The sequence below is a fragment of the Chaetodon auriga genome, chromosome 2 (assembly GCF_051107435.1).
Source record: "Chaetodon auriga isolate fChaAug3 chromosome 2, fChaAug3.hap1, whole genome shotgun sequence".
Classification (NCBI taxonomy): domain Eukaryota; kingdom Metazoa; phylum Chordata; class Actinopteri; order Chaetodontiformes; family Chaetodontidae; genus Chaetodon; species Chaetodon auriga.
This window is the reverse complement of record NC_135075.1, coordinates 27,062,225-27,078,079: the sequence shown is the minus strand read 5'-3', so window position 1 is coordinate 27,078,079 and position 15,855 is coordinate 27,062,225. Positions and strand designations below refer to the sequence as shown.

Genomic DNA, 15,855 nt, shown 5'->3' with positions numbered 1-15,855 from the left:
AATGTCACAACAGCGGGAGGCTGAGTAAAACATGAACAGAACGTGATCAATCTATTTTTTACATAAACTCAACTGAAAGCAGCACAAACACAAATATCTGCTTATTGTGAATCTGATGCAGCAAGACAGGAGCAACTAAAGACTGGGGAAGGTGTGGAACGCTCCAAAAACACCTGTTTGGATCATTCCACAGGTAAACAGGTGATTGCATCATGACTGGGTATGAAAGGGGCGTCCTGGAAAGGCTCAGTCGCTCACAAGTGAGGTTCACCACTTTGTGAACACATGATTGGATGAAGGAGATGAACACATGGACTCAGAGACACTTCAGGAAACCTTCAGTAAGCAGTTTGTTTAGAAATGACTGCATTCTGTTGTTATTTATGTTTACACGTCGTCTCTCTAGAATCAGGGCTGCACATGCAGCTGTGCCGTCTCTGCCTGCTTCTGTGACCTTCCTGTTTTCCACCTCTAACTCCAACATCCTCCCTGCGCTCTGCAGACTGCAGAGACAACAGACCTTCATGCTGTCTCTCCAGGGGTTTGTCTTAATCAGTAATCAGAAGACAACAACGTAAGCCAACGTGCAGCACAGCCACAAGACATTTCAACTCTGCAGTGAACTCGATTCTCAGCGAACACCACAGACGTCACTCCTCCGGATGAACCTGAACAACACTGAATGAAAAGAGTCTGCGCCAGTTCCTCCAGAGGTTTGCTGGATTTCCAAACTCTCCACTAATTACTCGTTACAGCAGGAACAAACAAGGCAGGTTTGCATGAGTGTGGGTTCACCAAAAGGTAAAACTGAAGTCAGCATGGGATGAAACCAACCATTATTTTCACGATTCATTCATCTGTCGGAGCCGAAGGGGGTGTCTTCATACTGCATGTTTGTCCTCCCAACAGAAATCCTCACATTCTAAAATGTAAAACTAATGAATCAACCTTTAATCGATTCGGGCGGCGACTGCTGCCCTCAGACCGATGAAGACTTCAAACATCACCTGTGGGTCTCTGTAAAACATCTCGTACTGCAGGATCATCTGCCGGCTGATCTGAGAGCCGTGGTACACGATGACGTTCATGTGCGTCCACGTGCGAAACTCCCTCTCCCAGTTGGTGATGGTGGACAGGGGGGCGATGATGAGGAAGGGGCCGCGGATCCCCATGTTGAAGATCTCATACAGAAAGGTGATGGACTGGATGGTCTTTCCCAACCCCATCTCATCCGCCAGTATGCAGTTTTTTCTAGAGAGAAGAAGAAAAACGGTGAGAGAGCAATCCTTAAAATACAGCAAATACATGCTGTTTATGCTAATTAGCAGACTAATTAAGCTAATTAATGCATTATCTGTGTAAACATATTAGCCCTCTCATAACAAATTGCTGATATTCACATGAACTCTGCATCTTGAGGCATGAACAAAGTTTTAAGAACAATGTTCCTTATTAAAATGCTTTTTTTTCTGCAGATATTCTGTCCAAGCATGTCACACTGAGACTTTCTGTGATGTGTTCATGAGTTTAGGTCAACACTCAAACACAGATTAATCAACTTTGGCCTTTTTTTCAGTCTGTTAATGATGGTATGTGAGTGCTGGTAAGATCTCGACAGATGAAACGGTACAGCTAGCTTAAAGTCCAGTTAGAAATCTGCACATTTATTCAATTTAGATGGCAAACGTTAGCAAACGGTGCTGCAGCTTCTGTGCTGACTGACAGCGACACCGACAAAAATCCTGAGTACTCATACGTGCATAGTTTTGTGGGTCTGACTTGTGTCTCCTGTACATACTGAACACAGAGAAAAGTCCTCTTCATGTGCTGTTATTGTTATTGTCCCTCAGACTGCTGACGCCTCGTGTTAGCTCTTTCAGTGCACGTATGGACATGTGAGTGTTGTTCCTTTAAAAGACTCCGACCACAGCTTTGACTGTATTTGGTGGTGTTGCTTTAAGACGTATCTCAGACATGATAATCTGCCAGAGGAGACGGAGTCTGACTCTTTATCAGTGTTTACAGGTGTTCCTATCAGACTGCTGTTGCTCATCTTAAAATATGAAACACAGCAGGCAGTGAAGTTAACTGGCGTTCATAAAAAGTTACTGTCCGACCCGAGCGAAGTGTTAAAACCGCTGTGAAAGTTCACGTCGCCGCCGTAAAGTTCATCTAGCTGAAGTGTTTGCGTTTAGTTGCATTTCTCATGATGTTTATGGTGGTTTTTGACATTAATGTCCGTTTATTTGTGGTCAGAGGACGGATTTGATGGTCAGTGACTGTTCACAGCGTGTTGTTCTTTCTAAACCACATCGTAACTTTGGTCAGTGATGCAAATTTCACACCGCTTAAACCTCAACCAATGAAAAGGCTTCGACTGGTTCCAGCGTCTGTGTGCAGCGCTCACCTGTTGTACCAGTTAAACAGCAACCAGTTCATTCCCTCTAACTGGTATTCTCTGAGCTGGTTTCCATTGCGGTAATCTCTGGAGCGCTCCAACTTCTGCCACTTCTCTGGAGGAGGACGCTCCTGTGAGAGAGAGACACACACACACACACACACACACACACACACACACACACACACACACACACACAGTCAACGTACCATTTCAATTTCAGTAATAACAACCAAACTAAATGCAGCTGGCGAGTGTTGCTGCCATCTATCAGGTTTCTGTTGGATGATATCAAACCGTGATTAGGAGCAACCCTTTAGTCCAAGTTTTCTTTCTCTGAATGTGATCATTCACGCTACAGTTTATCCAACACAAACAGGAGATTACATAAAAAACTATCTGGTTCCCCTGGTAATTCAGAAAGGAGATAAATGAGTTGTCCCAATTTCTAAAGATGACGGAGGACTCAGTCTGATTTGTTGAATGGACAAATAATAAAATAAGTTGTTGTTGCTGCCAGGGCGAAATAAGTGAGAATACTAGTTTTGAAATGAATAATGGCTAAAAAGCAAGAATAATTTGCTCAGGTCTTATCTTCCTGGAGTGCAGAGAGATGAGAAAATTGGTGATATTTAAGCAGCAATTTTGTGTTCAGCATCCAGCAAAGTAAATGTGCTGTCAGCCTGGTCAGGATACCCATGACTTGCACAAAATACATCAGTTCTGCTCACATTAAATGGCCTCTGCTTTGTTGTCTGGGCCTCACTGTGATGCCCACACTGAGCAGGGCAGCACAGACGTGGAGAGGGCTGTGATGTTTTACATGGATTTGATTGGGAGGATTTTCAAAAACCTCAGTGTCACCTCCAAAAACAAACACAGAAGCTGACCCGATGGTGCAGAACTGCAGTACGAGACGAAAGAAAACATCGCAGCACTGATTGCGTTTGCACTCATTAGCGCTGAAAAAACAAAACAAGGCCAAGACGGTGAATTTGAGGCAAAGTGGTTGAAGAGATGTGGGCAGAAAAGCTGGAGATGAAACGCGAAGCCGCAATGTTGTCGTGTTGTTGTGCAGCTTCCCTTTTTCTTTCATCTGCCCACCAACCTAAACTCAAAACATAAATGTTTTTGCTCACTATTTATCTAAGATAGTTTGGTTCCAGACATCTGAATCATCGCCCACATCTCCATATCCTATCACACTGAAGGTCTGCGCCAATCAGAGCTTAGAGCCTATTAAGAACAACGGCGTCATCCTTCTGCTGCAGAGCCAGAGAACCGCCACAAAAATGACAAGCAGCGCGGACAGAACAGACGCAGCCCTAAACATCCACTTAAAGAAATAAGAAGTCATAAATCAGCACGTTTCTTCAATTTACATGGAAAATGTTAGCTTAGCTGCTCCAAGCAAACAGCGCTGCAGCGTCTGTGTTGACTGACAGCGACACAGACGGGATGATTATGTCAGCCGCTGAGGACGAGTCAGAGCAAAACAAACAGAGACGGGCGAACACGAACAAGACGTCACGCCGAATCACGAAGCCAAACTGAAGTCAGACTGATCGTATCTGGGGTCCACGTTAGAGACAGGCCTGCTGGTCTGTAACACCCACAACTTTATCTCTACAGTACTTATTAAAACATATACTGTGCCACGATCTGCCCGTCCTCCTTGAACATGTTCGCCCTTTAATTTTAAAGACCTGACCGACATTTTTTTTTAAAATCCCACTTTCACTTCTCCTGTATCATGTGTCTGCTCACCATGTGCCTGAGGTCAGCCGGCAGTTTCTGGATCTCCTCAAACTCTTTGATCTTCTCTGGGTCCAAGTCCTCCTGCAGCTCCCACGTCGCCTCCTCGTATGACAGACTGCACCACTTAACGAGGTAATGGGTCACCTCCTACAACATCATGCAGAAAAACATGGTGTGTGTGTGTGTGTCAGAGGACGAGGAGTGTACCACCACACTGAGGACCTTCAGTAAATAACTGCTTTCAAAGCAGACAAACACCGCTGAGAGAGCGTCTGTCTACTTACCTCTCCAGTCTCAGTGTCTGTGGTAACAGCCACCTCCAGCACTCTGTCCACCTCTACATAGTCTGGATTAAATAAGTCCTCATCAGGCTGAAAACAGGGACAAAGAGAGATGGGAAGAGAGACAACAACAGATCACTGATTATTCATTATTAATCGGGTCAGGGGTCACAGTCTGGAAAGTCAGCAGAGAAGAGCTGGAGAGGAAGAGCTGAAGTAAACTCTAAAGTAAGGTGATGGAGAAGTAGAACAGTGTTCTTCCACTGTCGTTCTGTGGGAAACACTGACCTACATAAATAAAATGAAGTTGACATTTCTCAATATTGGAGCCACATCTTCCATAAACGCTGCTGATTCTTGCAGAACGGACAGAGGTGCTTCTTTTCTACCTCTTCACATTTGTTCTGAAAAGACTTGATGGAGGCCAACGGTGGAGCCTGACCAGGTTCACCACCACCAAGTTAAAATCACACAGTAAGAAGCAAATTATGCCTCTACGTCAAGCTGTTGCCGCTGACCTTTATGGCACTTTGAACACTTCGCAGGAGCTCTGGATGAATGTGCTGTGAACTCATTACACACCTGAAGTAATCACATTTACCTTGTTCTTCATCACTTTGCGATGGACAAAATGGCTTCAGTAACAGCTTCAGTAGATTATTAATACAAGCTTGTCCAGCTCGACTTAAAGGAGAAGATCCAGACCTGAACAGAGGATAAGGACAAGGAACGGCGGTGGATGCTACCTCAGTGAACAGGTGTTTCATCTGGGCCTGTTTGGTCCTGAAGCGTTTGATCTTCTGGTGGATTCTGGGATCTTTCTCCAGCTCTTCCAGAGTGGCCCACTTGCAGTGAAGGTAGGAACTAAAATAACAAAAGAATCAACACGGCTTTCATTTTGCGAAGCATACTGTTTGCCCGTCGGCCATTTTTCACCCTAAGTGCTGCTAGTTTAATGAACAGGTCGAGCCTGACGTGGCATTTAGTGGATCAAAGTACAATCATGCACGGAAAGGCGACGGGCTGACGAGACACAAGCAAAACAAATGAATTTGATTTGAGATTTGGAGCCATAAAACAGACAGAAAGTGCAGATTTTAGACAAGCGGGAGAGACGATGGTGCTGCCTCCACTGTCTCCTACAGATCCTATCGTCATGCATCCATACATCACTGAATCTCACAGAGCAGAGAAGAATCACTCACTCTGTCACCGGTCGATGTGAAAGAAGCTGAACAAATAATGTTACTATGGCTGCAGTCCATAACGTCTATATGAAATCTGAATGTCAGCGCAGTGTTCAGGGTAAAGTGCACCATGCAGCTACTAAACTTCCAATGCAAACTACTTATGCATTTGATAATGCATTATGTATAATGGTAATTTTTACACTCCAAATATTATACTTTGGGCACTTTTCTGTAACTTTATAATTTGTGAATACATTATTCTCAATAAAGTCATGGAAAAGTAAGGCCTTCACAACCATTCTGTCTGGTTCAACTCAAGCAAACTATGTTTTATTCATCACCCCTGAGAATAAATTACGATCCTAATAATGACGGTATCTGTGTAGGTCCTTTCTTAAAGATACAAAGTGCCGGAACAAACACGAAGGTCTCCTGAGATCCTCAGACTGGCTGGAAGAGCTGAGTTTCGGTGAGAGGATGAAAAACTCTGCGCTCCCTCAACAGCGACTGCTAAGAAGCATTTTACTGACTCTGGAGAATAGACCGCTGCTCAAACACAGCCCATGTGTGCAAAGACAACTTCCCCCAGAGAAATCAGTGTCATAAAAACTATTAACTAAGCAGCTCAAACAAATGCAAGGCGCTCCTTAAATATTTCCCATCAATCATGAGGCTGACTTTAAACGCCTCTCATGTGCAGGGCGGCACCCAGGACGGCTTTCAGACCTTTCTTTGATTATTGGTAAGTAACAACGAGCACGCCAGCATGGTCGAATGGAGCGCAGCCCCTGTGATCACATGGGTTTCCTTCAGGAGCTTCAGTTTTAACCAACAGTCCAAAAACATGCAGGGCTAAATTACATGGCAATCCATCTAAAAGCTGTCAAGACATTTCCCTCTGAAGCACAAACGTCAGCCTGCTGGTGGCGCTACAGGAAAGGTGAGGGGATCACCAAAGTCAGAGGAGTTCATCCTCTGGGTAGAGTAAGTGTCTGTGCAAAGTCTCAAGGCAAGCTGCTGGATTGGTACATTGCCCTCACCGTTCACACCCTGTTCACACACGTTCACACCTGGAAGCCGCACAGAACATCCACAGCCTGATCGGCCAGCCTCTAAGCAGCAGAGGCCCAGCTCACCTGATCATCCTTCAGCGTTACACATCTTTCAATGCAGAGTCTAATCCGACATTGGTATGCACCTGATTCATCAGACACTGATCCAATTCTGGTCATATCTGGATTCTGGAGTTAATGGTGGTCTTGTATTGGATTGCATTACACTGACAGGTAGCTCTAATACTCCGCCTGCATCGTGCACAGTATGTAATTGTGGTGGATAAAACACCCCCAGCCTGGCGCACCTGATCAGACGATGCAATTACAACAGCTTAATGTCTGACGCCGGCGTGTGAACGGTACATAAACGATGAAGAGGGACTCACAAATTTCTGTACTTGACATAAAACTCCTCCGTTTCCTCCGCCTGGTCCTCTGATGATGAAGTCTGGGGAGGAAGAGAGAGACGAAGTGAAGGACAAACAAATACATGGAGAGCAGCAGGAGAGCAGCTTTCAGAATGAGGGGGAAACAAACAACATAATACATTCATAATCCGCCAGAAATATTTAATTCATTCACGAAATTGTGTGTGTGTGTGCGTGTGTGCTCTTCTTCCTCACCTCTTTCTTCACTATTCTGACAGACAGAATTTTCTCAATGATGTTGGCCTCGTCCTCAGGTGGCTCCTGAGGGACAGACAGACAGAAAAGATTAGCAGCCTGCGAGTGCGAAGGCCAGTTCACAGAGTTTGTGTTTGCGCAGCAGCAAAGTGATGAAGACTTCGATCAAAGCAGAGCATCCACCGAAGGTCCTCACAGCATTTCAAATGTGGATCACACAAAAATCTTGCCAATAATTATTAAATGATGCATCAGACTGAGAGGTAACCATTTGTGCATGTCTATATCAACGATACCAGCGTAATCCGCAGCCTCCAAAACAACCACCAAATTCAATCAAAGCCACTTTATCGACAAAAACTGAACATTATAACCTTCATCAAGTTTGGATTCTTCTATTGTATCAGACTACCTTCGCTGTCAAAGCTGCATGAAAGGAATGAGAGTGTTTGGAGACCTTTAACACTTCTATATTCATCCTCAGCTTTATCTGATTCACATTAATTTTCTATGCCTGTTTCATGTCCGTTCGGTCTTTTGCATGTGAAGCACTTTGAGCTGCGTGTCTTGTATGAGAGGTGTTATACAAATAAAGTTCATTATTATTATCATTACGCATCTGTTTGGCGTTTCATCGACCAAATTCCAATAGTGGCGCCGTTTACATGAAGCAAAGATGTTCTGCTGTCAAACACTACAGCAGAGACGGCGAGTATTTGGCTGTCAGCTTCTTCAGACGTGTCGACAAAAGGTTTGGAGGAGATTTGACAGACAGAAACGATTTTACACGAAGAACATCGTCACCATCAACACATCAACCGTGGGCGACAGACTATTCAATGCCTGGGTTATGATCATATTACCTGTGCATTTTACAATGAAGACGAAGCAGCGAGCCGCAGCGAAAGAAACTGACATCAGGAGAGAAAAAAGGAGTCGAGAAGAGACTTCCTCACCTCAGCCTGCCATGCCAGCGCCGTGGCGTTCAGCGCCGAGATGCGACCGGCTCCAAGAACCGCGATGGTCTCTCCATCATCGTCCACCACCTTAAAGTCCAAATCCTCGTTATACTTCCTCCTCTTGACCTGACGTCCCGAACGGCGCTTCTAAAGAATAGAGAGAAAAGGAGAGAGGAAGGTGAGAGGAAGGTGAGAGAAGACAGGAGGAGTAAAGATGGAGAAGGAATAGAGGAGAGTTAGGAAGATGATCCAGAAGTGGAGATATGGAGGAAGTAATTCAAGGAAAGTGTGAGAGAGGAAGGAAGTGAGGGGAGGAAAAAAGGAAAAAATGTAACAGGAAATTCAATTTGCTGTCATTTAGCTACTTTATATAATCTTTTCAGAGGTATATTAAGCAGGATTTGTGTATTTATCTGCAGATCCTGCCCTCGGCCTGTATTTTCCTCTCCTTCTGCTCATGATTCAGGGCTTAAACCTTTGAGCAGTTGGTGTGTAGCTCCCAGCCAATGACAGCAGGCAGGTAAGGACAGGAGTTTATAAAAAGGTAGCGACCAGGTGCCAGACCAGTACGCACCGAGAGAAACCAGCAGACAGCAATAAGCAACAATTCCTGCACAGTATACCTGTGACTGCACGTGCAGGTGAGCCGTTTGGCAGCAGAGCACCTGGTAAGTAAGTGTTCAGAAACAATATGGCCGACACTGTCAATGCAGCGGATGTGATGGAATCATAATGTCGGTGTTTTGCATCCTGTATCAGCGTTTTGTCCAAACTTCTGTGGATGCTGGGACGTACGGACATTATTAAAGGCATATCAGCTGTCAAATCAATCATTACACATTGGCAGGCCACCTTTAACGACACATCATTTTCCACCAGTCATTCCACGAAGGCTGGCGTGTCCACCGTCTGTCCGGCCTTTCTGTCCACTCACCGCGCTATCCAGGGGGTCTTGGCTGTCCTCTCCAGCCATGTTGAGGGCTGACATTGAGGTAGTGTCGTCACTCTCCGCCCCCTCCTGGACAGCCAGCTCCTGGTTTCTCCTCTTTCCCTTCTTCTTCTTCTCCACGGGCGCTGCGCCAGGATCTCTGGGAGGAGAGGAATTCTGATGAGTAATTAACAGCTCTAGTAGCCTGCAGCAGTGTTTTCTCACTGAGCCAGAGGCTGGAAACTCTACTGCTCCCTGAGGATTTGTAAAGGCCTAGTTGAGGCGGTTATATCTGGCACAAAGATTCCCATCCTCACTTTGTTCTAATCTCTCTAGCTACTATTATTTCCTGATCATGAAGACAAAGAACAGCCGCTGGCCAATCACTGAGAAGAACCAGCTGGTGAAATGCTGGCCATGAGACCGGAGCACGCTTTGGACCAAAATAAAACAGGCAGTTTTACTGGTTCAGAAAATTAGAGCAGCGGACCTGAATGAAAAAGCTGCTGGCTTACAGGACGTCCATGGAAGAGGTGATCAAACACTTCAATACTTGTGGCAAAATCAACTGAAATCTAATTTTCTTAAAGACGGCGAAACAGCAGGTAGAGCATCTTTAGCTTCGGTTATGTGACATACTCCGAGTGGGAATTATGGGAGACGTCTGATTGAATCATTGGGGGATTTGATTGCTGGAAAGTGGATGTGACAGCGGGGATTTGAAGGTAGATGTCTAACTGATGAAGAGCTGGAGGACTTCTGAAAGTATGAGCAAGGTTTACCAGCTGATATCCAAACACACACGTCTGACCTAAGACGCCACCCAGTCACTCCTCTGACCCCTGAGCTAATGGAGGACAGTGCAGATTTATATGACGGGTAAATGACAGATAAGATTTCTGTACACGTGACCTGAAGTCAAGATTAGTCAGATATATTTTACAGAAAGAGGAATTTTGATATATTAATATTATATTAGCACATATGCCTGAAAACAAATGTTTGGCTGGACCAAAACAAAGCAGCAGTCGGCCCAATAAATGTCAAAGTCCATCCCTGAGGAAGTGATGAAGTTACACCATTGGTCGATCGAGTGCTGGGAGTTTCCTCATTGGCTGTCGCTCTTTCAAAAAGGTGTGAACTTAGGTACCATACCATAACTCCTGATACTATGAGTATAGGCATGTCCCTCTGAGGCGATCACAAAGGCTCCTTCTGCTACCCGTAAACACAAACACACCCCCTCTCCACAGAAATCAACATGCAGTCCATACCTCGCCAATGTGTCACGGAGCAATGGCGAATCACAGCACATCATATACACACACGAACGAAACTGGAAAACAATATAAAACCACCTGCTGTGAGCACCCGAGACGATGGTTACGCACTTTAACGGTGCAGCAGTTTGAACTTTAAGAACAGGAAACTGCAGCTGAATTTTGAATATCCAGAGTTTGACATCACAGACATTAGCCCGGACCACATCTGGTCCAGCCATGTACTGGGATCTAGACTTATTACTGTAAACTGTAACTGTTTATAAATGTGTGTGTGAGTGCTTTCCAAGCACAGAGAGCCTGAGCTGAATGCAAAGCAGGAGACTCACAGACTGTTTGATGTCCTCTGCTGAACATGCAATCGACATGTTTGACCCCGTTCATGAGACACTCAGGTCCATTTCAGAGCATGAATTGAAAATGAATGATTTTTTTCCATTGACACCTGCCAGGCTCTGTTTCACAGCAGCAAGCAGCTTCATCTTTATCATGTTATTCATCAGTTTGAGAATGATCTAAATACAGCGTGAGGCAGCTTTGGGAGATGAACACCAGCAAATCAAATCAATCAAATTTATATACAAGTCACTCGTTTAAACTATATTAAGGCTTAAAGTCGTGTATAATTGTGACCGTGGTTGCCTTGACTGACAGCTAGCCGCTAGGTTTCAGCAACCAGGCTTCATTGAACCGCCTCAGCTCCACTTGGTGGAGTCAGACACTGCCAGAACATCTTACACTCTGGACCTCTAACCCAGCATAACTTCGCTGGTTTCTTCTCTCTTCCACTGACGGCGGGGTGTAACCATAGATCCCTCAGAAGTCGTATTCTTAAGAAAGGAGGCTGTCATGTGACGTGCAGAGAGCGACGGGTAAATTTAGGACCGTTGTGGCGACTGTGGTCGGACGGGCAGAGAAGATGGTTCTCATGTCCCAGTTAATGCTTTTCTCTCCCTCCACTGAAACTCTGCCAAAGTGAGCGGCGGGAAAAGACAAAGCAACAGATTAAGACGGAATTAAAACTGCTCCACTGGAGGACTTTATAATCTTCTTGTGACTGTTGTTATCCGAACAAAACGTGACCTGATACGAGCGTCCGACCTGGAAATGACCCCGAGTCGGTGAAGTTCACAAGTTCCTCCTTTGTATCTGTGTTCCTCCTCTCCTTCCGCGCTCTGTTCTTTCATATCATTACCTCTGTTGCTCTTCATCTTTTCTCATCCTCACTAAACCCGTCTCTCTCTCTCTCTCCTCTGTCACAGCAGTGAAAGAGGATCCCCTTTTATTCTCCTCGACGCTTTTTCTCTTCCTCTAACTCATCAGCGACTTTTTCCTGTCTCTCATCTGTGCCTCATCTCTTCCCTCTTCCTCCTCTTTTTCCACACTTTATTTCTAACATCTCTCCCTTTCTCCACTTCCCACCTCCCAATCATAAAACTCTACCTTCAGTATATAATGTAGAAATTAATTCCTGATCTGCTCTCATCTCTCTGGTCTCTTTGTGAACAGCCACAGCTCAACCGGTATCCTGTTCTGTTAGCATCAGTTTATGTCCTTTTCATTGCACAAATGTGGTTCAAGAGGCCAACCTCTTTATGAAATGCATATCCTTATGACGGTAATCCCAATTATTCACCTCAGTTAACAGAAATATTCTTTAGCGTGTCCTCTCTTAATGCAGCGTTTAGCATTTTAATACACAGCAAAAACCCAGAGACACACTCAGGATCTAATTGCAGCAATTTAGCGACTTAAACAGATTAAACTGGGGGGCCGTCACTGTAAGCCACTGTGGTTAGTGTACGTTAAACGGTTTCCTTTGATGGCCGTTTATGTTTAAACGGGAGCTAAGCTAAAAAAGGCTGCACCAAAGATGAACTAATTCAAAACAGTTGCTTTTGACTGTGCAGGCAACAAGTGAAACGATCGGACGGTTACTGCAGACATGTCCCTCTCCATCTTTGCTCCTGCATCACAACCTCATAAAGAGCACTAGAGAAGGGACGAAGGCACAAAAAGAAAAGACAAGAAGGAAGGGACAGAGGACAGACAGGGGCAGGGGAGACAAGAGGGGAGTCCATCAAAGACATCTATCCTGTTTTTCTTATCTACACACAGCAGTGTGTCTGTTGTTAGTGAATGGATCCCACAAGGTTTGAGGAGGAGGAGGTTGACTTCAGACATCAGATTTCATTCTCAAGTAGAAGCCTCGTTAAGTTTTAGTTTAGTTTAGTTTATCATTTTGCTTGAAAAATGAATGAAACCATCAGTTCTAAAAAATAACTGCCAGTGAATTTCCTGCCAATCAGCCAATTGATTAATCAATTCATTGTTGCAGCTCTAGTTACAGGTCAGATACATGAGTGTGATTGACACAGCATCCCAAACTCACAGAGGCTGGTGTGTCATAAATGTATTTACATCTGATATGTACACAAGGTAAACATTAGCTTAAGAGAGGCAGCAACTGCCTCCCGGCATACAGGAGATGTTTGAGGCGCTTTAATGACTGAACAGGACGCAGGACAAAGGCTTTTTTTAGGTTTGTTCCTCTCTGTTCCCAGGCCCTCAGAGTAGCCCTCATCTATTTGTTTGTTCATCCATCACATGCAGCATCTCAGATCCAATTTCCAAAAACTGGAGAGCCAATTCACTCCTCCAAAACTACAAAAACCAAGCTTCACTCTATTGGCTCATTTTGCTAAGGTACCACACTGAATATCCATGTGGTCCTGGGTCTTCTCGTCGTTTCTGATGCCCCAATAAATAAAAAAAGCCAAAATATAGCCTTTAAGTGAACTTTTTTCCACCAAGTTGTCAAGAGAAGAGTTGCACAATTTGTTGCGGGTGACAGGTTTACTGCTGCCTTGCTCGTCCCTGCTTGCCTTATTTCATCAGTGTCCACTTCTTGGGTTTTTCTAGCACAGCATTTTTCTCTTTCTTACTTCCTCTTCCCATCACACATCTCTCTCTCTCTCTCCTCCCATGAATGAATCAGGATGTCTCACCTGGGTTTGCGGCCCCTCTGTTTTGGCGCTGAGGGGACTGGGGTCTTGCTGTTGACCCGGCCATGGTTCTTGCCGGGGACCTGCCCTGGGACCTTGGAGTGGAGGCCTGGGGTAGGAGGAGGTGCTGTTGGAGGATGGGGGACAATCACAAGAGGACATAGACGTGAGTGAGTCTTTAGCCATTCTTGACCTGGACGTGATTTTCCCAACATCTTTCCATTATAATGAACAAAACCAGAACATGTCTGTACAAGCTAGAACTGTGAGCTAGAGTTGTTCTCTGAGGAACATCTTTGCAATCTCAAGCCTGCAGAGGTAACTGGATTAACTAGCCAACCGCTGCCGTGGTGAGCAATAAACCAAGCTCACAACAACGCCTAGCTCGTTAGCCACTACGGAGGTAGCATGTGTAGCTTGTTAGGCAAAACAAATAAAAGATGCTAAAGTTCATGTTTGTTTACAGCAGCAGCAAGAAAGCTGATTAAGAATGATTTCGATATGGCAGGTGCTAACAGGAATGTATTGACAGCTGTGTGCAGGCACGCAGGAAAGAAACAGATCTACTGACTTCATTAGATTTCCTTCAAAAAACAGATTACTGTGCATGCTCGGTCATCGTGGTCTCAAAGGAAACTTTGACCTTTGCACACACACCTTTAACTGATGTAGTTATATTACATATACGATGTACACAATTCATATATTCCACTATCTTTCATGTTCGGAGGCATTTGGCATCATCCTGATTCATAACGAGGAGAGTTACCCTCAAACAGGCATTGATGCAATTTTTGATTCTCATAAGAAGTCTGTTTTTCAGCTTTAAAGATTGCTAATGTGCCCACCCACACATACACACACACACACACAAGCATGCGTACTCGGTCTAATTATATCCAACAATCACATTATAATAAGACTAATTTTCCCCGACATGTCTGATCATGCTTTAAGAACATTTAACAGCAGAACAGTCATCATCTGTGCCTTCCAATTAGCGCTGAAATGTTCCAGCTTCAATGCTTGTTGTGAGACTCCACTTTTGACTTTTCTTTGTTGTTGACTCAACACAGAAAGTGAAACACACACACACACACACACGTACCACAGAAAGTAAATCTGAATTAGATGTATCTAAGGTTCAAAGACAGCGGAGGTTCAACCTGGTTTAGGGGCGTTTGAGGCTACAACTGTCACTGTTACAGTCACATGACTGAAGTAATCCAGGTGGATTTAAAGGGAATTATACACTGACATCACTTTCAGTCATTCAGATTAGCCTTTTTCTCAATCTGAATTTGAATATATACAATGGATAAATGGTGTAAAACCTGTTTAACAGCCATGAGATCATGATCAATACATACCTTTAAAAACAGGACTGTTACTGATGATTATTTCCATCACTGAATGTAATTACTGATTACTCAGTTAATTAAAATAGTGACAAATGGCCGGCAGTTGCAGTTTACAAGATCATAAAACAGAGAAAACTCTCAGTGAATATTTGTCTTTTTGTGTTTGATAAATGACAATTAATTAATTCTGAAAATTGTTGTTGAATTTGTCCCAGTCGACTAATTGAGCGACTGTTTTTCAACATATCTGTCCCATAAAACACCTGTTTTAGAATGATCATCATCCATCATACCTCACTCACACACACACACACACACACACTCACACACACACACACACACACACCCTCCAGCCGTCATGGCGGCGTACCTTGAATCGGGGGAACAGGAGGTAGGACTTTGACCTTCGGTTTCCTTCCTCTTTTGCCGGGCACCTTGACGGGCACCTGAGCCGGTTCGGGGGCCAGCTGGGCGCTTTCTCTTTTGCTCCTCACCACAGTCTTCAGCTCCGTCCCGTTGTCCTTCCTGCCATCCTTCCCCTTGGTCCTCCGCTCCTTTCGCTCCTTGGCTTCCTTGGGCTCCTTGCTCTTCCTCAGTGTGACCGTCGTCGCCTCCTTCTCCTCCTTTCGTTTCTTTGGTTTGCTGCTTTCCCTCTCCTCCACCTCCCCTCCGCCTTTCTCTCGCTCTCTCTTGTCCTTTTTCTTTCGTTTCTTCTTCACCCTGCCTCCTCCTCCTCCATCGTCCTCCTCGCTCAGGGACGAAGGAGGCCGCGGGGCTCCTCCGGAGTGCTTAATGGCGTGGGCCCCGGCCACCCCGCAGTGATTGGACGTCGCCGTGCTGCCCACGGGGGTGAGGAGGCGGAGCTGGTCCTTGGGGCCCACGACCAGGTGTCCCCGTGGGATTGTGGGAACTGTGGTTTGTGCGTTACTGTTTTGGTCCAAGGCAGAGGAGGAGGCTGCTGCAGCGGAGGCCGGAGGTGGCGTGTGCTTCAGGAGGCCAGTGAACATCTGCAGGAGA

The 15,855-nt window shown here is 45.0% G+C and overlaps 1 protein-coding gene across 7 annotated transcripts in view; it reads right to left on the bottom strand.

The window, feature by feature from the left end:
* chd6 (chromodomain helicase DNA binding protein 6) overlaps positions 1-15,855 on the bottom strand; it is an 83,861-nt gene that overhangs the window by 33,034 nt on the left and 34,972 nt on the right. For all 7 annotated transcript variants that reach the window (XM_076744675.1, XM_076744684.1, XM_076744693.1 and 4 more), the window contains exons 3-13: positions 15,209-15,845; positions 13,481-13,604; positions 9,199-9,352; positions 8,262-8,411; positions 7,306-7,371; positions 7,069-7,130; positions 5,184-5,301; positions 4,441-4,527; positions 4,166-4,303; positions 2,408-2,529; positions 1,008-1,251 (exon numbers count right to left, since the gene is read on the bottom strand). In XM_076744675.1, the coding sequence (XP_076600790.1) occupies positions 1,008-1,251; positions 2,408-2,529; positions 4,166-4,303; positions 4,441-4,527; positions 5,184-5,301; positions 7,069-7,130; positions 7,306-7,371; positions 8,262-8,411; positions 9,199-9,352; positions 13,481-13,604; positions 15,209-15,845 (1,902 nt within the window). The remainder of the gene's footprint in view (positions 1-1,007; positions 1,252-2,407; positions 2,530-4,165; positions 4,304-4,440; positions 4,528-5,183; positions 5,302-7,068; positions 7,131-7,305; positions 7,372-8,261; positions 8,412-9,198; positions 9,353-13,480; positions 13,605-15,208; positions 15,846-15,855) is intronic.